This window comes from Orcinus orca, chromosome 10 (genome assembly GCF_937001465.1).
Source record: "Orcinus orca chromosome 10, mOrcOrc1.1, whole genome shotgun sequence".
Classification (NCBI taxonomy): domain Eukaryota; kingdom Metazoa; phylum Chordata; class Mammalia; order Artiodactyla; family Delphinidae; genus Orcinus; species Orcinus orca.
The window spans coordinates 70,636,397-70,662,565 of record NC_064568.1 but is presented as its reverse complement, the minus strand read 5'-3'; the positions used below and the strand labels follow the sequence as shown (position 1 = coordinate 70,662,565).

The following is a 26,169-nucleotide window of genomic DNA, read 5'->3' as shown; positions in this document are numbered from 1 at the left end:
CTTCTCCGTTCTCAAGCTGGCTGAGTTCCCAACCTGAGATGCTTCTGTCTTCAGCATTTTTATCAACTGATTGGCAGGTCGAATCATTTTTACTGATTGATTGGCATCAGGATTCAAACCTGCATGTCCAGACAACCGCATCCTCTCCAAAAGTCATAGCTAAGGTAACTGCAACTGCCACCAGGCTTTACATGCTGGATTTTGGGTCGGATACGGTGATTATGAGGGTCCTGTGTCAGAGCAGTAAATGTTTGTAACCCAACCAGAGTTGGGGTATTAACTCCACATGACCTTTAAACATATGAATTACACAATAAGGGCAATAAGATAAAAGGTGATTTTTAACAAATGAAAATGGATTTTGTGTAATTTTACATATAATTTTAATTTTTAAATTAATTTGTGGTGAGTAGCCTCTATTCAGATGTTGTGGTTTTAGAGTATCCCAAAAGACATTTATTTTAAAAGTTGAAAGATGAAGATGTCAAGCACATACACAGTTGAACACATGAATAGAAAGCAAAACATTCTGGTAAAATGGCACCAAAGGCACTTGAACCCATTCCTAAATTTTGAAGTATGGTGTTATCCCAGTTTTAAAAAGTCATACGAAGTACAAGAAAAATGCAACTAACTCTAAGCAGGGAAAATCCTATGAAAATAGCTGATGGGACAACAAAATGAAGTTATCAAAGGTGAAGGATCCACATGCTGTTATATGCATTTTTCAGAAATCTAATTTCTATGTGATTCATAATATTCCATGATCTCATTGTAGCTTTAGATACAGTGAAGATAGAATATATGGGTGAATTGCTGTATTAGACAAGATGTAGGTGTCACTGTCATTGACATCTCACTAAGTATCATGAAATACAACATTAAATCTCTGACTTTATCATGAACTCCAAGTACCCACATTTCCATTGACTCCTAGGGCTCTCTGTTTCCTAAGTCAAACAAACCCCAAGCCTAACTCATTGTTTTAATTCTCTCTTTCCCTTCATCTGAACTGTTTCTTGCCCCGTCTCCTTTAACAATGTCTTCGCCGAACTGCCCAGCTGCCCAGCTGCCCAGCTTACGAATTCAGCGATAGCTTCCTCCTGATGTCATATTCCCAGCGCTTCTTGGTTTCCAAGTCCTACTTCCAAATCATTTCTAGCATCCATCTAGAAAATTTCAGCATCTTCATCCCACTGCCTTCAGAACTGCCCCAAACTCTTTCCCATGACACCCAAAATCTTCAAAAGCCAATCCCTGCATTTGCATAAGCCTCGAGGTCAGGTGACACCTCTCTTCAAGCCCCTCCCCTCACCATGCTCTAGGCACACTGGACTCGGTTCTCCACACACATCATACACTTTTATATCCTCATACCCTTCCTTGGATTGTCCCTTTGTGTAGGTGCCCTAATCTATGTCTTTTTTTCTCACTGAGCTTAATTGTTTTATTTATTTATTTTTAATTGTACATATTGCAGGTGTACAACTTGATGATTTGATATATGTACACATCCTTCCTGCTCATTATCTTCCTCTGTCCTTGCACTCTGTCCTTCTTGCTGCTGTTCCCCCCACCCCCATACTGCAGTCACTTCCTCCCCACCCCTTCTCTAGTCTGAGAACTCCAGCACATCCTTTAAGGTACGACTGTCTCACTAGCTTACTTTGATCCCTAAGCTGGAATTTATTACTCCTTTGCCTTTGCTCTCACAGCAGAGTGTATAATCCCTCCTGATTTTAGAGTTTACCATATCGAATTGCACAACTATCTGTCACTCATCTATCTTCCCTAATAGACAATGAGCTCCAAGGGTAAGGACTGCCTCTTACTGATATTTGTATCCCCAAGCTGGCTAGAGAGTATGTTCTCAATAAATATTTGTTTATTGAATTGAGGCCAGTTGGCTTGGATTTTTTTTTTTTTTTTTTGGTGGTACGTGGGCCTCTCACTGTTGTGGTGTCCCCCGTTGCGGAGCACAGGCTCCAGAGGCTCCGGACGCGCAGGCTCAGCGGCCATGGCTCACGGGCCCAGCCACTCCGCGGCACGTGGGATCCTCCCGGACCGGGGCACGAACCCGTGTCCCCTGCATCGGCAGGCGGACTCTCAACCACTGCGCCACCAGGGAAGCCTGGCTTGGATTTTATTAAACCTCAAATATAAAGGAGAGCAATTCTCCAATATTTAAAGGGCATGAAAATTTAATTATTTGTTCCTTCTTATGGTAAAAGTATAGTATGTTATCATTACTATCCATTTCCTGGCACCTTTCCATATACAAAGGGAAATATATATGTATACTCCTCAAAACACAGGCGAATCAGATAGATATAATTTAAATATGATTATATTTAAACACAGATCTTTAAAGTTTAAAGAGAAGAAAAAGGCAGTAAATTCCCATTCATACTAAGGAAATCCTAGCTCATTCTTTATACCTGTTCTAGCTACAAATAAAAAAGGGGAAAGACCCCATATCTGGGATTCTCAGGAGCTCTCTCGGCTCACCTCCATCTTGAATCCTTTCTGGAAACACACTCTGCACCAGTGACTGGGTGCCAACAGCGCACACCAGCATGGAAACGACATGCTTGTTCTTGGCTGGCACTGATCACATTCACCAGCGCCTCAGGGAGGGGTTGATGGATATGCTGCTGCTAGATTTCACCTAAGAAATCATTTTCATGAGGGTGATTTTATTTTTTATGAGGTGATCTGAAAACAGTCCTCAAGCTATGGATGGGGGCACGAAGCCCTGAAAAGCTGACCCATTTTGCATAAGAACTGGACAAGCTCTCCAGATCGTTGTTCCACCACATATTTTATTAGGCACAGAATGCCAGGGCTGTACAGCTTACCTTTCTTTTTTCCACAAGGTGGTTTTCTGTTTGCAAAGATAGGAAAGGCAGAAGCCTAGTTAGCTAGCTATAATGGAGAATTGTGAGTATCTCTATGTGCCTCAAAGTCCAAGGGCTTTCAAGAAAACAGTCCCCATAGACACTCTGAGATGAGGAACAGGAACTATAATACTCCATGAGCTTTGGTCCCGAGATACTTCTAGCAGAAAATCTCTCTTTGGGGTAAATATGGGAAGTGGCTCATATTGGAACTGCAGCTTTGTGGTTTGGGGGAGATGTCTAAGTCATCTCTGTTGGGTGGGATAGTTGAGGTCAAGAACAATAAAATGGGGCTTCCCTGGTGGCGCAGTGGTTGAGAGTCCGCCTGCCGATGCAGGGGACACGGGTTCGTGCCCCGGTCCGGGAAGATCCCACATGCCGCAGAGCAACTAGGCCCGTGAGCCATGGCTGCTGAGCCCGCACGTCCGAAGCCTGTGCTCCACAACGGGAGAGGCCACAACAGTGAGAGGCCGGCGTACCGCCAAAAAAAAAGAAGAAGAATAAAATGCAAACTAACTAAAAAACAGAACGGTGTATAAAATAAACAATTAACCGTCTAATGAGCTATTAGTGCACTATCACATCCAAAGCAGCCTAGGTTTATATACCTCTTCACACATGAAATATCAATGAGCATAATTTTCTTAATAAAAATCTGGAGCTCAAAAGTCAGCTAATACTCAAAGGAATACAATTAAATTCATCCTGCATAGAAATGAATATGAAAGTTTAATAAGACACTTGCTAAATTTCAGAAGGTAGAAAAATATGCATAACTGCTAATGACTAAAAGTGAAAATAAGTAACTGTTTTCGACATTGAGGTAGTTGAATGTGCAGAGTCCTTGGTACCTTACAAATCTAGATAATAAAATGTGAATAAACTATGCATTTTTATGGTCCCTGTCAGCAAGGTATCTAAGCTCTTGGGAGAGATTCTACTTATTTTAAAGCATTTATTCAGATGGATTCCACCCCCTCTACTTCAGGAATTCCGCATTCTTAAGCAAGGATGGAGGAGAAGGACGTGTGGTCCCCTTCCCCAGATTTCCCTCTTCTCTCAAATTTATGGATGCTAACTTCAGAGTGCAGATTCTGATCAGCAGAAACAGAGGGTTCTCTACCACGGCCCAATTATAGCTGGTGGGCCTGACTGGAAGCAAGAGTGTTGTTGAATGGGGTGGACAGTCAGGAAAATTAATAAGGATTCTTCTAGCTGAGGACATTCACACAGATTTAGCCAGTGAATCTTAGAGAGGTCACCCCCCTGTCTGGCTTCAACTGTTATCTCTGCACAAATGCGCTCAAACCTCTCACCTGGGCTCCAGTCCACGTGATACACTCTATCCCCACTCAGATACATCCCACTCTTTCTTTCCCAACTCAACAACCCAAACGGGACTCTGTAATTCCCCCTCAAATGCACTCCTGTTCCCAACTCCTCCACCATCCCAGCTTCCAGACCAGAAATAACAAGGAATCCTTTAGTTCTTTCATTTCACATAGAAGTTGGAGAGTCACTTCTCCTTGGAGTGGGAAGGGTGTAGCTGGGAGGAGAGCAGGGGTAGGTTTTAGCTGGGAAGCTTCGTCCGTTATTGCTTACTGCCTCCTGGTGGCTGGTGGGAGAACAGCGAGGCGCTGGAGCACAGCCCTCCGAGTAGGCGGGCTCAACTGCCGGGAAGAGGGAGGCTAGGGTTACAGTCACCACGTACTTGAGAGACCAGAGGAAAGAAGAATCAAACCTAGGACAAAACTCACTCAGAGGCCAAGAAAATGACCAAACATGGAGCTTCTGAACAAAGGCTACTACCTGAGCAGGAACCAGAAACAGGGCAAGGTCCCTGGAAAGAGGGGAAGCCTCAGTAAGACCCTAGGACAGACCAAGGGGGAAGTTAAGAATGAAGAGAGATCAGAGGAAGGTCACAGGTCTTACAGGCCAGCTAGTTATTTCTAGCAGAAATAATCCTCATTTGAAGCAGAGGTACAGCACTTTTTACTTGACCTCACTTGGTGTGATGAGAGATTGCAAGATCCCAACACTCTACTTTGGGAAAAGACGGCTTATGGCATCTGTAGCATGCCTGCCATTGATAGCATGTAAGTCTTTGGACAGAGCTGTGAAGAGAGACTTGCCAAAGGACAAAGAAGGCTCGCTGTGCCCCTCTCTATCCAGCAGGCAACAACAATAACAAATAGATGAAAACCACAGGAGATTCTCAGCCATTGCTCTATATTCACTAAAACCTATCAGCCCCCTTGTGGGACTGGTCCTGCAGCTTCACTCTAGCCTCCACCCCGTCATCATCCTTAATCTCTGCCGGTATCATTGCACACCAGGCTTTATTCACAGGGTCTCCAAGATGGTACCTTAGTCCAAATAGTCCTTAAGTATAGGAAAACGTGCTCAATTTCACTTAAAATAAGAGGAAATAAGTTAAAACTATGCCGAGATGCCATTTCTCACTTGTCATATTGGTGAAAAATAAGCTTCACCAACACTCTGTTGATGAGACCGTGAATCATGTTGTTGACTGCGTGACACTGTGCGTGTCATGTTGTTGGTGAGAGTGCAAAACAGCATAGCCTTCTGTAAGGGAAACTGAAAATATTCATTAATCCTTGATCTAGCAATCCCACCCATAGCAATTTATCCTGAAAAATACATCTCCAATAATATGAGGAACCACAAGCATGAGATTATTAATTGAGGAATTACTGGAGATAGCAAAATATTGGAAACAACCTACATGCCCACCCATGGGAGAATGGGTGAATAAACTACGATGCATATAAACAATGGAAGAGCATGCAGCTGTAAAAAAAAAACATCCAGGCATACCTGTTTTATTGTGCTTCGGTTTACTGCACTTCAAAGATACTGCAGTTTTTACAAATGGAAGGTTTGTGGCAACCCTGTGTCAATCAAGTCTATTAGCGCCATTTTTTCCAAAAGCATTTGCTCATTTCATATCTCTGTGTCACATTGTGGTAATTCTCACAATATTTCTAACTTTTATTTATTATTATATCTGTTATGGTGATCTGTGATCAGTGACCTCTGATGTTACTACTATGACCGGCTGAAGGCTCAGATGATAGCATTTTTTAGCAACAAAGTATTTTAAATTAAGATATGTACATTGTTTTTTAGACATAATGCTATTGCACACTTAATAGGCTTCAGCATAGTGTAAACATAACGTTTACATGCACTGGGAAACTAAAAAAATCATGTGGCTCATTTTATTGCAATATTCTCTTTATAGTGGTCATCTGCAACTAAACCAGTGATATCTCCGAGGTGTGCCTTTAATGAGGAAGACACCTATGAACATATAGATGATTATAGGATGCACTAAGTGAAAAAAGTGAGACACAAAAAATGTACATATATATACATATATATATATGGTATGGTAATTTTGTACCAGAGAGAAAGGATAATAAGAACATACATGGTACCTACATATGAGCAAAAAGAAACACAGGGGAGATAAACCAGAAACTAATGCATTTGGTTGCCTGTAAAGGAAGGGGAAATGGGTTGGGTGGGCGTGAGACTTCTCTAAGAACCTTATTACCTAGTTGTGGCTTTTGAGCCATGATCATGTTTCATATACTTAAAAAAATCGACAATTTTTTTTTTAAAAAACCTAAAATGTAACAAATGAATGTACCTATACATCAACGGATAGCATAATCTCACAGATTTAAAACAATCTGAGTAACTTTTGAACATAGTGCTCTGTACACCCTCAGTGGGATATATTCTAGGGACGAAAGGAATTGCAAAGAAATCTTGACCTCCACTTAGTACATTTGTCGTTGGTCATGGTATTGGTGGTGCAACGGAGCAGGACCCTAGGGTCCTTGCCCCCCATGTCCTCAGCTTGCCTTTTGTCTGTGGAAAAACTTTAGCCAAAGAATAAGTTTAATCAGAGAAGCGAGAGAATGCAGAAACAAAGCAAAACAGTCCAACAAGACTAAATAATAATAGTGTAGTCATTAAGCGTAGTCAAGGACCTTTAGCTCCTCCTCAAGGGCTGTAGATAATATTCTGAGCTGTATCCTGTGAGCTGTCTTATAGATACGGAAACCCCTACCAGGTGGAAGAAGTTAACTACATGATGATGAAACTGTAGCCATGATATAAGCTGCCACAATTCCGAGAAATGAAAACAAACCGACCCTGGAACTGAAGATTAACCGTACTTAATCAAGATGACGCTGGTCAGACCACTGCATGACCAATTTCAAGATGACTATCAGAGCTGACTGTGCTGTTTCTGCATGTAGTCCCCTCCCTCTGTCTATAAAAGCTCTTGCCCACTGATTGTCAGTGGGGGAAGTCGGCATTTGGATAGGAGTCCGCCCTCCCCACTGGCTGCCAGCATCCGAAATAAGGCAAACTTTCCTTTCCACCCTCTTGCTTCTTTATTGGCTTTTGAGTGGCGAGAAGCTGGACCCCACTTTCAGTAACGGCAGTGTAATTTGGAGCAAATGAGTAAACATATTGAAGCTGCTGGGAACCAGGGTTCTCCCCGAGGGAGAAAGGAGATAATGAGGGAGGACAAGGAAGAACCCTGAGGTGTACAATTGGTATTGGAGTTACAGTATGAGCCCATAATGTTTTAAAAAAAACGTATTTCCTAGCTCTGTCCACTCAAAGGGTCTATAAGCACACACACACACACACACACACACACAGAGAGAGAGAGAGAGAGAAATAGATGTGGTTATGTATGGATATAGCTGTAGATATATAATATACAGAGATGTAAATATAGAACAAGAAAAAGCTAATGGAACAAAATGTTAACAACTGGTGAACCAAGGTGAAGGGTATATAGGTGTTCACTGTACTTGCAACTTTTCTGAGGGTTTATAATAGTTGAAGATAAAATTCAAGGGAAAAAAATAGTTTGTCTTTATCATTTCCTCCCATCTGGATTACAATTTGGTTGCCCTTCTCTGGACTTTTTCTAGCTCTGGTTTCTCTCTCTTGAGAGCTGGTGACCAGAACTGCCTGCAGTAATCCAGGCACAGGAATGCCATCCCTGTAAGTCAGGGTGAGGTGCTTCCAACCTTGTTTCATATACTCCTTGGTAGGATCCTGTAGTACCAGACAGGATCAGATTCTCCAGGTACCAGCTATGGTGACTCCTCGGGCTCTTGCCAAGGGTGGAATCAAAGTTTAGAGCCCTCATATGTGAACCACTCCAATTGCTAATTTACAAGTGCATTAAAACTTATTAGCCATTTTTCTGCCCACTCGCGTGAACTCATGAGATCTTTCCACGGACTATCCCCACTTATTAGATGCTCTGCAGCCTAGGAGAATTTAGTATTGCTGATGCATTCAACAAATATTCCCTGAGTATCAGGCACTATTTAGCCCTGGAGGTACAGTAGTGAAAAAAGACAAAAGTTTCAGACATAATGGAGTTTATGTTAGTGATGGTAGGTAGATGATAGCAAATAAATAAGTAAAGAGTTGGTGATACAATTGATAGGAACAAAGCAGGCAAGGAGGATGGAGTCTGGGGTGGGGGTTAGGGAGTGGTTTGCAATTTTTAAATAAGACAGCCAGGGAAGGCGTCATTGAAAAGGTGACATTTAAGCAAAGACCGGAAGAGGTGAAAAGGTGAGCCACAGTGATACCTGGGGGAAGCACATTCCAGGAAGTACAAGTATCCTGTGGTGGGAGCCGTCTGACCTGACTAACAGGAAGCTAGCGGAAGTTGGAGCTGAGTGGCGAGAGTGAGGGAGAGGGCAGAAGGAGACCAGGCCATGAGGGGTGGGGCAGATGGTATTACTGGGCCTTGTAGGTCACCTGTAGGTCATTGTCAGCTTTTGCCCTTGACTTGAAGACAGGAGCCTCAGGAGGGTCCTGGGCAGAGAAGTGACGTGGTCTGACTCACATTTCTAAAGTCTTAGCTAAAGTAAAACTCCCTCTCTGTGTGTTCTCTTTCAGATAATGTTGATTCACAAACGGATCTCTGAGGACGCCTTTTTATTTCTTCATTTCAAAAGTCTCCTGCTAACTGATGACAGACTCTTCAAATAATAGCTAGAGCCGCCACCAAAGTACCATCACGGTTCTGTCACGGGGTCTGAAACGAGTGATGGCCATTCGTGGGTCTTTGGGGGTCACGCCCACATCTTTGAAGATGAAAAGAGGCATGGGAGAGATGAGAGGCTATGGAGAAGTGAGAATGAATGTGGGGGACACATAGGCCAGGAGGCCAAGCCTCGTGCTGGGGCGGGGAGTATGCTCAGGGTGGAGACACAATGCAATGGAAGCAAACAGGACTCTGGGATGTTGGGCGAGGGCAGGGAACCAGAGGGTGGAGATGTCCGTGCCCCATTGCAGCGCTGCTGAAATGGCCACAGCAGGTGAGTGACCAGGAGAGAGGTACAGTGCACTCCTCTCAGTTGTCACAGCTTAGAATCTACCACAGGAGTCTTGGTTTCTTCCATTTCCTGAAACCAGCCACTCTGCTGGACATAAACTTTGTGGTCTTTGGCCAGTGAGCCCAAGGCTTGACCATCCAGGGATACTCTCAGCTGGGGTTTCTTGGAGCCCTCTCTGTGGAGCTGGGTGGTCTTGTGTTCAGGTAGGGGTCTCTGGAGAGATGAGGGGTGAGATCTCATCCAAAGGACGGGTCTGAGAAGGGGCCTGGGACTTGGATGCATGCCTTATCTCTTCCCTCACCACCTCTTACCACAGTGACTGGAGCAGGGACATCACTCTGAGCCTTTCCTCCTGGGCTCTGCGTCTGTGTTCCTGTGCTCCTGTGCTCACTGCATCGTGCCCTCCATGGGCAGGTATTTACAGAAGGATGCAGGTGAGCAAGTAAGGGGAGAGGGACCATCAAAACAGAAATACAAGTCCTCCTCCTCTGTCTACCCTCCTGGCCCTTTGCGGTTCTGTTTATGACCATTATTTTTTATTAGGTTTTTTGATGTAAAAGGCAAAGAGCTGGGACGCTACTGTCTTATCAGACCAATGGCATCAAGACCAGTAACACCAACTGGTTTTATGACACGAGGAGAAATAATCAATGCATAAATTAGAGCTTTTAACATTGTTATAAACTCTGGAGCAGTAGGATTTAGTGACCAGGAGCAGGCCAAGATATGACAAAATTGTAATTGCGAGATAGGAAGTGATAGGAAGTGACACTATTTCTCACAGTAAAATAAAAAGAAGGGAAAGGAGAAAATGAAATGCACAGTCTTTGCCAGGCTGGGTTACAAATGATCCTTTCAAATTAAAAAATGCCAGGAACTTACGTGATATCGGCATTAGGGTGAAGCCCAAAGACTTCGGGGTTATCTAGGGATGGCAATGACTGGATGTATTCAAAATACTGGTCCAAGGTTTTGCACACGGGGATTTTATACCCGGTATAAAAACAGAATGATGGTTCAAACATCTTCTCACTGAACCAGACCTATATGGGAGAGAAAACAGGAGAAATAAAATTGATGAACATTTAAATGAAAACCCAAAACTGCCACTATCAAGGAGATAGGGTCACCTTATTTCCATCTTAATCATTTTTTATATTGGGTTTGAAAGTACCTTAACAAAACCAGTGATAGTATAATTAGACATAGATTAAGGAAAGAGAGAGGCCACAACACAAAAACAATGAAACCCGGTCTTTGTTTAACACCAAAGAAGATACTTTCTAAGGGCAAGGAGGAGAGAGCCAGCCTTGCAAGCCCACCCTCTGCTGAAGTAATCTGATGACCCTCGAGCTCACTTTAAAGAGACGTGGGAATGTATTGCAGAAGCAATAACCAGACACACGAGAACATATCTGGGCATTTTCACCGCCTCCTTTCTCCCTGCAAACAGGGCTCATGCCTGGGGGCTTATGTTGTGCTCAGCGTGGCTCACAGTGGCGCTGAGCACTGCACACGAGCAGGAAAACTTCTTACAAACGTCTCCCTTCCCACCCTGAGCTGGAGAGCTCCCTCTGTTAATCAAGTTACGTCCCTGGACACAAGAACCAGATATATCCAACCATCTTACTGTTTTCCTTAAGACATCATTTTCTCATTCCATATGAACTGATTATCCGTAAGGTGACAGTGAGAGAACAGATAAATACTTGGTGTGAATAGACTTATTCTGAAGAGGAAAAAAAAAATGCTGAATGCCTGTGAGCCTCATTTGAGGCAATAACTTCTGTGTCTAACGGAGTGATTTTCCCAGTAGGGAGGGAAATAATGGGATGGTGGGAGGAGCAGAAATGCAGGCAGGATGTCTGAATCACTCAGAGGACTCCACGTGAAAAGAGAGGGGGATTGTGCCTTCCTTCGGTTGGTCACACTTTCTCTAGTATCTTCCCTCCATATCCTTCTTCTTCCAGCTCTTTTTAGGTCCAGTGATTGCTCTGAAATACCCTGTGTACTGGTTTTCTTCATTTTTTATTCATCACAGTTCTATCCTATTCAACTCCTGTCCACAAGGCCTTGAGCTTAGAAAAGGAACAGAATGCAAAGATGAGACACACACAGTCCTTTCCTTCAAGGAGCTTGTGACACAGTAGAGAGATAAGCCAGTTACGTAATAACCACAAGATAAAGTGCACGAAGGTAAGAGACAGAGGAAATAAAAATAAGCAAAGTACTAAGGAGGCTTAAACCCAAGAAGAAAGAATAGCCAGATGGATGTCAGGTAAAGCTTTATCTAGGAGGTGATTTTGGAGATAAGCCTTGAAGGATAGAATTTTGACAAAGGAACTTGTCAAAGAGACCACACACGCAAAAAAACTGACGCAAAAATGTGAGGCAGGGCTTCCCTGGTGGCGCAGTGGTTGAGAGTCCGCCTGCCGATGCAGGGGTGACGGGTTCGTGCCCCGGTCCGGGAAGATCCCACATGCCGCGGAGCGGCTGGGCCCGTGAGCCATGGCTGCTGAGCCTGCGCGTCCGGAGCCTGTGCTCCGCAACGGGAGAGGCCACAACAGTGAGAAGCCCGCGTACCGCAAAAAAAAAAAAAAAAAAATGTGAGGCAGGTTGGGTAAATGATGAAATCACTGTATTTACCCTAAGGTAAATATAATGCAGTGGTAAGAGATCGGACAGAAAAAGGGAAGTGAGGTCACATTGTGGATGACTATGGATATCAGGGTGAGGACTAGTGCTTAACTTAAAAAATGGGGAGCAGTTGAAAGTCATTAAAGAAAAACAGTGCTATGATTTTGGTCATTATTTATAAAGATTAGTTTTTTAGGGATGTGGATGACTAAGGGGGGCAAAGGCCATGGGGTCTTCAGCACACAGACAACAAATGACCACACTGAGTTTCGTGTTGCCAGATGACATATGTGTATAAAGGGAAAATGAAGTTTCCTCTTGTTTTTCCACTACTTTATTTATAAAGTACAAAAGTATAAATTGTAAATCCACAAATAGCTAGACTCAAAAACACAAAAGTAGTTGAGTTTCACCAAATTTGGAGGACTTTTTTGGTATAATCAAAATACAGAGTATGAAGTCTACATGGAATTACTTTGGGAGACTCTAGAAGGTACCCTACAAAAATAAGCAGTCATCCTCCAAGGACAATGAATAAGGTTCTACAATTATTGGTTTTAAGGGAGACATACCATAAGATGCTGAGAACAGAGAAAACAAATAAGGGTTCAAAGATAAGCCCCAGATTGAAAGTCATAGGGAAAGAGGATCCCATTTGAAGGCACTGGTTTACAATTGAAGTGATTTTCACTCAGGCAATTCTGGATAACATGGTCGGGGTAAAGGGGCAGCAGAGGACAGGCCTTTGCCTCCCTAATCATTCACATTCTACGTCTATTTGAAGAAATTTATTAAGCTGAATGTTTATGTTTTTCTATACTGGGCTATCTTACATATTTTTTTTAAAGTAGGTTAAACTTTTTTTTTTAATTTATTAAGCAAATACTAAGTAAAGGTCAATTCCCTTTCCTCCTCTTCCTTGACCTCTCTCAGTTGACATTTCTTCTTTCTCAATACATTAAAATACTCGGGGCCTTGTCCTTAGCTTTTTTTTTTTTTCCTTCCCTTTCTCTACACTTTCTTCTTAGATGATGATCTCATCTAATATCTTGACTTTAAATGCCATCTGTATAAGACAAATTCCAAATCTTTTTCTCCAGCCCTGAGCTCTCTCCTGAGCTCCACACCTGTAAATCCAACTGCCTTGTTTATCTTCATTCATTCTCTTATTCAACAAATATTTACTGAGCGCCTACTATGTGAAAGATTCCATTCCAGGTGCTGGGAATTTGGTAGTGATGTAAACAAGCAAAGTGCCTGCCCTTATGGAGCTTACAGTCTTGGACAACTGCACTTGGGTGTCCAGTAAGCATCTCAAAGTTTACATGATCAAAACAGAATTCCTAATTTCTACCCCCAGCCAATAAAACTCATTTTTTCCCTGCAGTTCCTTCCCTTCTCTGTAAATAGTCCCATGCTCCATCTAGTTGCTTAGGTCAAAACTAGGAGTGATCCTTGACCAACCCCCTTCCTTCCCCATCAGCATTCTGCTGGTAGTATCTGTACAATATATCCAGAATCTAACCACCTCTCACAGTCTCCAGTGCCAAAACTCCAATTTTAGGTACTTGTACAGTTATTCTAACACAAAGTATGCTTACTAAGACATCTTTTTTTTTTTTCTCTTTTGAACCTCAGATACAGAGGTGAGTTTATCATACTCCTGCATTTTATTATTCTCATGACTCTAGACCCTTTTCATTTTAGTTTCTCCCTCTTCAGCCCTGATATCCACTCCCAGTCTCCTTCCCTTTGAGGGCTTCTGTTTAAAGATATTGATGTATGTCCTTGAATTCACGTATTTATCCTTGAAAAATATACATGTACCACTTTATAGATCTCATTTTATTTTTTAAAGCTCTGCGCTCAACACTATGTTCCTAAGATCTATGCATGGTGTCATACGGATCATTTCTTCCAAGTGCTGCATTGTATTCCATGATAGGCATCTATAACATTTAACTCATCTATTCCTCTGTGACAGTCTCCCAGGTTGCTTTCCACTTCCCACTATCCCAAACAATACTATGAATAATATCTTTGTACATGTCCACAGACTTGTCTGAGAATTCCTCTGGGACATACACTCAAGAGTGGGATACACTCAAGAGTGGGATTCTGGTTCAGAAGGTAGTCATATCATACACGCTTCTTTTTTTTTTTTTTTTTTTTTTTTTATCATAGTTTGGCCATGCCGCACGGCATGTGGGATCTTGGTTCCCCAACCAGGGGTCGAACCTGCGCCCACCCTGCAGTAGAAGCATGGAATTTTAGCCACTGGACTGCCAGGGAAGTTCCCATACATGCTTCATATGACTAAGTGCCACCAGATTGCACCCTTGAAGGGTGTGCAATAGTATTACGTGTGCTCACCCACTACTGCTTATCTATTCTCTTAGGCTTCTTATCTATTCTTTTAGGCTTCTTTGGCCTCACAGTGGATGCTGTAATGCGCTACCAGATCCTTCTCCAGGACCTAGGCACTCGCTCCCCCAGCTGTCTGGAGTACTGGCTACTGAGGGCTCACAACATTGTCCCTCCCAGGAATTGCCCTGGCAGAAAGGAGCTGCCTCAACCAAGATCATGCCCTGGGGGAAGGGATGACCCACAAGCAGATCTCCATCTCAGAGTCTGTTTCTGGAGAACCCAACCTATGATGGTCACCTGCAGCTCCACACACAATACTGTCATGACATTTTTATACATATCCATTCGTGGGCTTTTTCTAGAAATGTTCTGGGATGTTTACCCAGGATACTTAGTTTCAGTAAGTTTTGCCCAGTTGCTTCCCTGGAGATCTGTACCAGATCTGCCTCCACACATCCTTACCAACGCTTATCATCCACCTTTCTCCACATTCAGCTTTAAGAAAAACTTGCAAATACTAGGAAGGGTTGAAAAAAAATTCAGATTTCTGGTCAACCTCCAGTTTACCAAAATACCCTCAAAGCTTATGCCTTGCTGTTGAGGTCTTAATTTTGTTAAAAGGGAAAAAAAAATCAAAGAATTAACAACTTAGATCCTAATATAAAGAACTCAGATAACGGTAAAATACTCCTATATCTGATTTTTTTCCGCTCAGGTAAGTATTTTGCTTCTTTAACGTGTAAAAGTTTTAGGAATAACTTGAATCAGGTAGATGTACTTATACTATTCACCCTTGATGTGAAAGCCAGAATTGCTAAGAATAATATCCTCTAGAAAATGTTTACCCACATGATATATGCAGATTTTACTGGGAACAGAGGAAAAAATGAACACTTCATCAATTTTCAATTGTCTGTCCTAATGGAAAGAGATGAGAAAACTCAAATTTTGGTTCATTCTCCAATCACTTATCTTGGGGCTTCAAATCGCCCTGAAGACTTGCAATCAGAGGAAAAGGCAGAGATATTATGTCCAGTATTTTTATAGGAGGGGAAGTGGGGAGAGACCGTGGACATGAGCAGCTAATCTACACAGGAGAAGATTCATAGACCATTGAGAGTTGACCTTTGTTCTATCCTGGACCACAAGTAGATTGTTAGATGGTTTGGTTTTGGTTTGGTTTGGTTGGCTGGTTCTTTTCAGAAGCTCTGCTCTGTATTTTTTTTCCCTTTAAGTTTGGCTTACCTGCTACAAACAAAAAATATTCTTGTTTAATAGGAAGATGCAATGAGATGTACATCCATGCTTTTTTTTCCCTAAACTGACTTACTCTAGCGAAGCAATTAAGCAGACGTTTATCAAAGTCGTCCGTGACTCTGCCCCCATACTGTACTTCTCCGATCATGTACCGAACAGTACTCCATGACACGCCCTTTATTAAAAACAGAAAAGAATTATTCATTGTCAACCCAAACAAATAGTTCTAAACATTTTGGATCTTCCTCTAAAAGAAAGGCCTGGAAAAGGAAGCAATAGCTAGACTGCATTTAAAATTACTCCTTATCTTATATTAATAACTCTTTTGCTCTTACATGACTGGAACTGCTATGGTTTGTTCACCAAAGAAAAATCTACAGTAGTAAACGTTGGTGACTATATTGCTCATTGATTATTTAAAATAGGGGGAAAAGAAGACTATTTTTCCATCTGTGGATGTAATTATCTGTAATACTCATTATAGTAATGCCAAGCTGTTAGAGAAGAAAAAAGTCACGTTTAGTGAAGAAAGGAGAAAAATCAGGTAATCAATGCTCTAATATGCTTTCTTAGTAATATATTTTCTGAAACAGTATAAGAACAACTAGAGCATTATTCACAAGATTTTTCTACAATGCAATCCTCTCCTGTTTCATTATGTGAGCTATGACTACATCAAAGTATTTATTAATTTCCATAGCAATCTTACACCAGCAATACATTTCAGATATTAATAGTTTTTTTATTTTAAAAAATACTTCAATACATTTGGGGTAGGAGAAGTAAGGATGCTTAATTTTTATTTAACTTCTCTTGGTTAAATTTTTATTTTTCAGCTTCATTGCCTTTCAAAGCAACTATTTCAAGGTAACTGTCATTTGTATATACCAAAATGATAAACAGTCCCAGAATACGAACCCATATGATATAATTTTTCATCAAAATGTCCTACTCAATTTAATATCCCTTTGTAATTTCTAAGAAAAATGATGGTTTGATTCTAGATTTCCCCCCTACCCGGAAATAATTCATCATGGCTCACTGTCATCATACTGATACTGCAGAATGTATGATTATCTTTGAGATCTACTATGAGAAGGAAGAGAGGGAGAGACGATAGGAAACTTGTATTTATTGAGCCCTGATTATGTACCATACACTGTGCTTTCACAAATGCTAGCCCATTTATTCCTCACGGAAACCATGGCCATTTTATAGATGAGGAAACAGGCTCTGAGAGGCTCATAAAATTCCTCAAGATCATGGAAAGAACAGATTTCCAACTCCTTGCAACACTTGTGTGAAAGGACAACTGGGTTTGTGTTCTTAGCTCGGTGACCTTGAGGAAGTTCCTTGTCTTCTCTTGTCTAGTACGTCATCAGTAAAATGGGGATCATGGTAACACCTTGGGTATCTACCTCACTGAGTTGTGAAAATAAAAACGAGACCCTGCACATGCGAGCACTTTGAAAACTGTGAAGTGTTACACAAGGATCAGTGACCATTATTCAAATCATTGCTATTTATCTGCATAAGCTTAAGTGTCTGTTAAGATGTGACTTAAGGTACAAAAGAACTTTTACATGGGCTGGGAGATATTCTCATTTCTGAGGATTCTGAGGAAGCATGAGTGAGATAAAGGAAGAAAAGTCTGATTTAAGGTATATATTCTCTTGAAGTACACTGTGGCACTTGGATGTGACATGAAGAAGGCTGTGGTGTTTCTCAACACAATGAGTTCCTTTGTCAGGGCTCTGCCTCTGTTGTGCATGTCCTCAGGAAAGAGAGAGATTGGGTGGAGGGGGACACAAGTGTGAGATGGAGAGTCCCAGTGCGCTCCTATGGGCAGTAGGGGTGTGAGTGGAAATGGCTGGACCAGTAAACAGGTGATTGGAATGATTGGTCCCCTTTGGGAGAGCTGGGGGGAACCTCAGCAGAGCCACTGCATATCCCAGACTGGGAATGTCTGTAGAACTTTGATTTAAGGATGGCAATGAAGACAGAAAAAAAAAAAAACAATTTCACTCACTTTCTTAATATCGCATTCATCAAGGTGATTCTGAATAAACTGAACGCTGGCTGAAAAGTCAGCAGAATTGAATTCATAAGGAATATTCCATCCTAAGGGACCAAATTTGCGTCGCTCCTTAAAAACAACAGAGAAAAGTAATTGAGCAAGAGTTTTAAATTGTATTGCAGCTGATACCTGTTTTTATTATTAAAACATAAAGTACAGTAAAATTAAGGCATGATATTGAAATAAGTTGACATCATAAAAGAACAGTATATGATTTTGGATATAGTAACAAATAGAGATATTACTCCTTGGCTCTAGAAGGCTTTCAAGAGCAAATCTCCAAATATTTGCCAAATTGGAGTTCTTGGGTTTAAAAAGTGTAGGTCTCCATTGTCAACTCAAAAAGTGCAGTAGGTGCTCAATAAATATCTGTTGAATGAATTAATTTATTCTAAACTGGACTGTTGAAAGTTTCAAATGTTAAATGCAAGGGTTTGAATTTTAGTTTTTTAAGGTGAATGACTTAAGCACTCAACGGCATTTAGACTTCCTGCTAGTTTCGCTTTGTAATCTTGCAGTTTCAGATTTTGAAAACTAAACGTTTTCTATGGTAAAACATGACATCTCTCTCTTAAAACATTCATATTGCCTTCATTTGTCTCTCCTGTGAAACAGCGGCTGTTTCAAATCACCAAATTACTCACAAATAATCAAATGAGGCTCAGGCCAAATGACTCCATTGCTCTGATATTCTGGAGACCATTTTAAAGGTATGTGAGTGTTAGAACTGATATTTCCAGGCCGTCATCACCTAGTACACAACACGGATTAACTCAAACATTACCATACCATCAGCTTTCCCTGCCTCAGCACACAATCAGTCTCTCTAAGAAAGGTCCAATTATTTATTCAGGAATAAATAACTGGTGGAACTTCCTTCCACCAGGAAGTCCTCTTTTAAGATATTAAATAAAAACATCAAAAATAATTTGGGTCCAGATGTCCACCCTGGGAGGTCAGACTGAGGGCAAACAACCCTTAAAATTGTCAACTACTGGGCTTCCCTGGTGGCGCAGTGGTTGAGAGTCCGCCTGCCGATGCAGGGGACACGGGTTCGTGCCCTGGTCTGGGAAGATCCCACATGCCGCGGAGCAGCTGGGTGCGTGAGCCATGGCCGCTGAGCCTGCGCGGCCGGAGCCTGTGCTCCGCAACAGGAGAGGCCACAGCAGTGAGAGGCCCGCGTACCGCAAAAAGACAAAAACAACAACAACAACAAAAAAAATGTCAACTACTAGCGTTATTTCTAGAGCTGTTCTTCTTTAGGTTAGGCTGTCAGGTGTTGGACATTTGCATGGCGTGACTCCCCACTCCTTAGCTAATTAGACCAAAGGTGAACAACCAGCCTAAGAAGAGCCAGCAATATCCCTTCTCCCAGGCATTTGGACTTAGAGTTCAGAACAGGTATTCAGAGTTTGTCCTAGTCAGAAAAACTAGAGAGGTTTGTAAACTCAGGAGCTGTGAAGAACCATCTTCCACCTTGAACACAGAGAAGATTAGGAGGAGCCACGGGGTTCGAGGAGGCCTTGACAGGAGGAGACATATCTCCCATTCTTGTCTCCCCTTTTGTACCTGCGCCTTGGAAGAAGGATCATGGTTGTCTAATAAACAAACATGTGAGTTGATTATTATCAGCATGAAAGGCACTCTCTCTCACTCTCTGGAGGGTCAATTAGGAAGCTGACATGTGGTTTTGAATTTCTTGCGTGGGTCCCAAGAAGCACTATGGTGAGCCTCCTCCAGGTTGCTCTAGGAGCAAGGGGGGCCTGGAGGGTCTATGGGGTACTAACACGAAAATGCGTTCAGCTAACACTTGAGGCTCTGGGATTTCTTCCACCTTGAGGGCTTCAAAGAGAAGAATGCTAACCACTTACGAACCAAACACAAATGTTTTCCCATTGTTTAAAAAAAGAGAATCAACTCTAAAACAGTTTTACCTGTTTTGACTTAGGTTTTAAAATTTACTGTTCAATTAGGTAGGAGACTGAATGAACAACAATTCTTTCTTTCCAATTACTGAAGCTGCTTAAATTGTCTCTGTGGAAACACTCCGTTTACATGCACTGAGCAATTGCAATTCAGTTGCTCCTTAAAATGTGATCTTTGAAAATTGCCCTAATGCTGAGGTTTGCTTCATTTTATGTTACTTGCTATCAATTTTTATTTAAAATGTTCAGTTTTTAGGTTGGTTCACTAAAGTCATAAACTGTTTAACTCCTTTTAGAAAAAAAGACAAAATGTGGTGTCTTTTCTTTCACAAATGAGGTCATTTCACTTTCTTGCTATTGTTTTTTTTTTTTTTTACTCACTGACCCCTGTTAAGTGACAATAAAGAAAAAAACAACCCCTAAGTATCATCTTGGAATAATATCAGGGTATACTCAAACCACTGGGACCTAAGACCTCATTTGGAAGCTCAAAAACAGAGGACTTTGCTAGAATTTGGAATATTTGGCATATTGAATCTCTCCAATCCAATCAGTATTTTTGAAACTATAGGATGAGTCTTATGTTTAGAAAAATATTAGGATGAGTCCAATAATAGAAAAATATTAGAATCAGTGCATTTTCAAGAAGTTTTAATCTAGTTGAGAAAATAAGACAAAACAGGAAAGGACAACAGGGTACTAAATATAATTGTCAAAATTTCACAGGTGATAAGCTTGAAGAAGACATTCAGTCAAGGGCTCCTGGGAAGAATGAAACTGAAGCTGGTCTTTGAAAAGAAGGGAGAAAAGAATCCCGGGCTTAGCAAAGGTCAGGAGCAAAGACAGGAATGCAAAGTTCACGATTCATCCAGAAGGAGGCTGCAGGACTGTGCCACTGCAGCAGAGGACAACCTCTGGTGAGTAGCTGTAACTACATCCCCACGTGATGATTCAGGGATGAAACATAGACAGATTTGATGTTAGGAGAAAGAGCTAAAACCTGACTCAACAGAAGGAGGTTATTATCCATTATTAAGTTGGAGATGATGATTTTAGGAAGACTAGTCTACTCCCTGCTAGACTGAACCAATAAGCTTCCTTCTTTTTATTCCAAAGAGTATATAAAACACAACTATTAGTGAAATATGGAAAACCTGGAATACTCCTTAGAACACCGAAGAGAAGCTGTTCAATGGAGTCATTTTAATGATGTCAAAGCTATTTCCAGTTTTATGTTAGAATCTACCTCAGTCCAATGATCCCCCGCCTCCCACAGTCCAGCGCAGATTCACTTCAGTCCCATCTTTAAAACAAAGCTCTCTGTGGAGCATCACACCTATTTATTTAATAACTGGAGTTGGCATAAGATGAAAAATGCAATCTATACTAGACAATATAAGGGAAACTTGAATAGGTAAAAATAATTAACAGAAATGGTCAGAACCACTGGGAAACACTACAGAGGTACGTGTAAAAGATCTTCTTAAAAATCTGTATCATGTTACTGTAATTACTTTGAAGAGATTTGCACTAAGAACTTTATAATCACACCTCCCCAAAGGGAGAACTGTTATAAACAGTATTAAATTTGAAGGGAGTGTTTGTCAAGGCTTAAACCTAAAAAATATGTCAGAGGGGCTTCCCTGGTGGCGCAGTGGTTGGGAGTCCGCCTGCCGATGCAGGGGACACGGTTCGTGCCCCGGTCTGGGAAGATCCCACATGCCGCGGAGCGCATGGGCCCGTGAGCCATGGCCGCTAAGCCTGTGCGTCCGGAGCCTGTGCTCCACAACGGGAGAGGCCACAGTGGTGAGAGGCCCACGTACCGCAAAAAAAAAATATATATATATATATATATGTCAAAGAAGTAAACACTTTTCTGAATGAGGAACTGTTAACAGTGGTACTCTCTGAGCCCCATAGATATGGCCATTTTTATTAAATATTAAACAAATATTTTAAGAGCCATGGTAAAATTTCCGAGTTCGCAACTGCCATTGCAGGCCCTTAGAACTCCTAATCAAAGATTCTTGCAGTAAACCTCACAAAGCTGTGTATAAGCCATAAGAAAAGTCCCAAATGTGGGCTTCAATGTGGGTGAGCCAAGGTGAGGGGGAGAAATATCCAAACCATGAAAAGGTCATAAAAACGACTAAAGACTCCTCCCTTAAGGGCAGTGGCTCTTTGGGAATTATTCTCCACTCTCACTGCATATTAGAATCACTTGGGAAGTTTTTAAAAGGTCTGAGCTCTTCACCCCGATGCCTCCTCCAGGGGATTCTGGGGCCCAGGCAATGGCTGAGGACCACTGCTTAAGATGCTCATGGGTCCAATGTGCTGCACTACAAGGGGCAGTATATTGACTATCAATAGGAACAAAACAGGAAACGTTATTGTGACCTGCAGGAGGTGTTGGGAGGAGACTACAAATGGAATTGTTGAAGAAGAATTGTTGAATTTCAGAAGACCAAGACTTTGAAGGAAGGTATATTTAAAATTAAAATCCTGAAGGGTGAGTGTGGGCTTGCTCTGAAGGCCAGAACAGTGCTACACTGGACTTTCTGGCAAAATGTAGAGAGAATATTGAGGCCAGAGGGAAGTTTCCCCCTAGAGTCATCTTCAAGAGGATGCGGGAGGACTTCTCTGGTGGTGCAGTGGTTGAGAATCCACCTGCCAATGCAGGGGACATGGGTTCGAGCCCTGGTCTGGGAGGATCCCGCATGCCGCAGAGCAACTGGGCCCATGAGCCACAATTACTGAGCCTGCGCTCTAGAGCCCGTGAGCCACAACTACTGAGCCCATGTGCCACAGCTGCTGAAACCCACGTGCCTAGAGCCCATGCTCAGCAACAATAGAAGCTGCTGCAGTGAGAGGCCCGCACACTGCGGCGAAGAGTGGGCCCCACTTGCTGCAACTAGAGAGGGCCCGCACGCAGCAGCGAAGACCCAACACAGCCATAAATAAATAAATAAATAAATAAAAGAGGATGCAGGAAACGTTCTCAGGAAGTAGTGTCCAAATAAGCGGAGGCATGCCCCATGGTGCTGGGGATGAAAGGCTCCCACGGGGAGGGCAGGAGGGCTGGCTGGCCGAGGCAGAGACATCAGCCGACTGCAGCAAGAGCGGCCGCTGCTGCAGTAACCTCCTGGCCAACGTGGAGGTCGAGTTCCTGGAGGAGAGGGGAGGGAAGCCAGGGGGAGTAGGAAGCAAGCAGAGCTTAGTGCAGAAGTGGCTGGTGCAACTATGCAGGTTGCCATGGCAGCGCACCCCCTTCTACTAGGTAATCCTGCTCCCATCCCAAGACACCCTCCACCACTCTTCTGCCCAAGATTGTCCTTGACAAGCCAAATCTACTTCCCCTTCTTATAGGAGAGGAGGGATGCTCATTTTGTCCTCTGCAACAAGAGTAGGGTCCGCATAACACACGATGCTCTTGAGCTGGAGTGAGTTGATGGCATGATGCCAAACTTTGATTCAGTAAGAGAAACACATTGGAGGGCAGGCAGGGGTTGGCTATTTTACCACTCGCTCCTGCATTCTCATGTGTTATGGATTCCAGCATGAACCCCTTGTAACCGAGCAGGAACCTCTGAGGCCTTCCCAGGATAGAACCCCCCACCCATGTCCTCCGCCTGCCTATTGTCTGTAGAAAACCTTCAGTCAAAGAATAAATTTAATCAGAGAGGTGAGAAAATACAAAAAGAAAAGAAAAAACAAGACCAAATAATAATACTTTAGTCATTAAACAAAGTCAAGGACCTTTATTTCTTCTTCAAGGACTACAGATAATATTCTGAGCCATGTCCTTTGAGCTGTCTTATAGATACTGAAACCCCCACCAGGTGGAAGAAGTTAACTGTATGCTGCCCACAAGCACATAGACCCCAGACCAGCTGGAACCAAACAATTGACGATGCTGACTCCCAATTACCTACCTCACCACCAACCAATCAGAAGAATGTGCACGAGCTGACCATGCCCTGTTCCTTGAACACTATAAGACTCCTCACTACCTCCTCCAGGGTGGTACACACAGTTTTGAGGGCATTAGCCTGCTGTGGTCCCCTCTGCCTGACAAAGCAATAGAGCTATTCTTTTTTACTTCACCCAAAACTCTATCTCTGCATTTCTACTCAGCAAGGGTGAACAGGGGCCGAGTTTCGGCAACACTCTCCCCAGCCCAGAAGCTTCATATTATGTGACATAAACCAATTCCCTCTTCTTTTTTTCAGTCTCTGCATGGACAAAAGTATATACATCGTGTTTGTATAAAGCAAGGGATATCCAGGTAAATTTGGAGGAATCAATTCATCGATTAAAGAATCAGGAAAAGACTTGTATGCAGAAAACTATAAGACACTGATGAAAGAAATTAGATGATACAAACAGATGGAGAGATATACCATGTTCCTGGATTGGAAGAATCAACATTGTGAAAATGACTATACTACCCAAAGCAATCTACAGATTCAATGCAATCCCTATCAAACTACCAATGGCATTTTTCACAGAACTAAAACAAAGAATTTCACAATTTGAATGGAAACACAAAAGACCCCGAATAGCTAAAGCAATCTTGAGAAAGAAAAACAGAGCTGGAGGAATCAGGCTCCCTGACTTCAGACTATACTACAAAGCTACAGTAATCAAGACAGTATGGTACTGGCACAAAAATAGAAATATAGATCAATGGAACAGGATAAAAAACCCAGAGATAAACCCACCTTATCTTTGATAAATGAGGCAAGAATAAACAATGGAGAAAAGACAGCCTCTTCAATAAGTGGTGCTGGGAAAACTGGACAGCTACATGCAAAAGAATTAAATTAGAACATTTCCTAACACCATACACAAAAATAAACTCAAAATGGATTAAAGACCTAAATGTAAGGTCAGACACTATAAAACTCTTAGAGGAAAACATAGGCAGAACACTCTATGACATAAGTCACAGCAAGATCCTTTTTGACTCATCTCCTAGAAAAATGGAAATAAAACCAAAAATAAACAAATGGGACCTAATGAAACTTACAAGCTTTTGCACAGCAAAGGAAACCATAAACAAGAAGAAAAGACAGCCCTCAGAATGGGAGAAAATATTTGCAAATGAAGCAACTGACAAAGGATTAATCTCTAAAATATAGAAGCAGCTCAGGCAGCTCAATATCAAAAAAACAAACAACCCAGTCCAGAAATGGGCAGAAGACCTAAACAGACATTTCTCCCAAGAAGATATACAGATTGCCAACAAACACATGAAAGGATGGTCAACATCACTAATCATTAGAGAAATGCAAATCAAAACTACAATGAGATATCACCTCACACTGGTCAGAATGGCCATCATCAAAAAATCTACAAACAATAAATGCTGGAGAGGGTGTGGAGAAAAGGGAACACTCTTGCACTGTTGGTGGGAATGTAAATTGATACAGCCACTATGGAGAACAGTATGGAGGTTCCTTAAAAAGCCTAAAAATAGAACTATCATACGACCCGGCAATCCCACTACTGGGCATATACCCTGAGAAAATCATAATTCAAAAACAGACATGTACCACAATGTTCATTGCAGCACTATTTACAATAGCCAGGACGTGGAAGCAACCTAAGTGTCCAACAACATATGACTGGATAAAGAAGAGGTGGCACATATATACAATGGAATATTTGTCAGCCATATAAAGAAACGAAATTGAGTTATTTATAGTGAGGTGGATGGACCTAGAGACTGTCATACAGAGTGAAGTAAGTCAGAAAGAGAAAAATAAATACTGTATGCTAACACATATATATGGACTCTAAAAAAAAAAAAAGGAAAGTTCTGAAGAACCTATGGGCAGGACAGGAATAAAGACGCAGACATAGAGAATGGACTTGAGGACACTGGGAGGGGGAAGGGTAAGCTGGGACGAAGTGAGAGGGTGGTATGGACATATATACACTACCAAATGTAAAACAGACAGCTAGTGGGAAGCAGCTGCATAGCACAGGGAGATCAGCTCGGTGCTTTGTGTCCACCTAGAGGGGTGGGATAGGGAGGGTAGGAGGGAGATGCAAGAGGGAGGGGATATGGAGATATATGTATACCTATAGCTGATTCACTTTGTTATACAGCAGAAACTAACACACCATTGTAAAGCAATTATACTCCAATGAAGATGTTAAAAAAAGAAAATCTGGTACTTGACTATTATATCCAACACTAGAAAAATATAAGCCACAATCTGTCTATTCAGAACAGTCCTTCCTGTAACAGTTGTGTGTTAAACTCTAATGTGCACACGAATCACTTGGGCATCTTATTACAACGCAGAATCTGATTCAGTGGGTCTGGGTGGGGCCTGAAATTCAACTCTTACAAGTCCCCAGGTGATGCAGATGGTGCTGACCCAGGACCACAAGCTCCTAAAGAATTCCAGATTTTTCTGTCAAGCTGGCTTTATCCTAACCAAGAAAAGAATATGTTTAGGCAATATCACAGTAAACATTTCTGAAATTGATAAAACTAGAACCGAGGGAAAAATGCTTGAATTATCTGCACTCCTTGTATAGTCATAGAACTGGACAACAGAATGTTAGAAATGGGAAAAATCTTG

At 42.0% G+C, this 26,169-nt stretch overlaps 1 protein-coding gene across 2 annotated transcripts in view; it reads right to left on the bottom strand.

Moving 5' to 3' along the window:
* Positions 1-26,169, bottom strand: part of DNAH8 (dynein axonemal heavy chain 8) — a 320,651-nt gene that overhangs the window by 30,782 nt on the left and 263,700 nt on the right. For both annotated transcript variants that reach the window (XM_049715770.1, XM_004267646.3), the window contains 3 exons: positions 17,601-17,717; positions 15,645-15,746; positions 10,193-10,353 (listed from right to left, as the gene is read on the bottom strand). In XM_049715770.1, the coding sequence (XP_049571727.1) occupies positions 10,193-10,353; positions 15,645-15,746; positions 17,601-17,717 (380 nt within the window). The remainder of the gene's footprint in view (positions 1-10,192; positions 10,354-15,644; positions 15,747-17,600; positions 17,718-26,169) is intronic.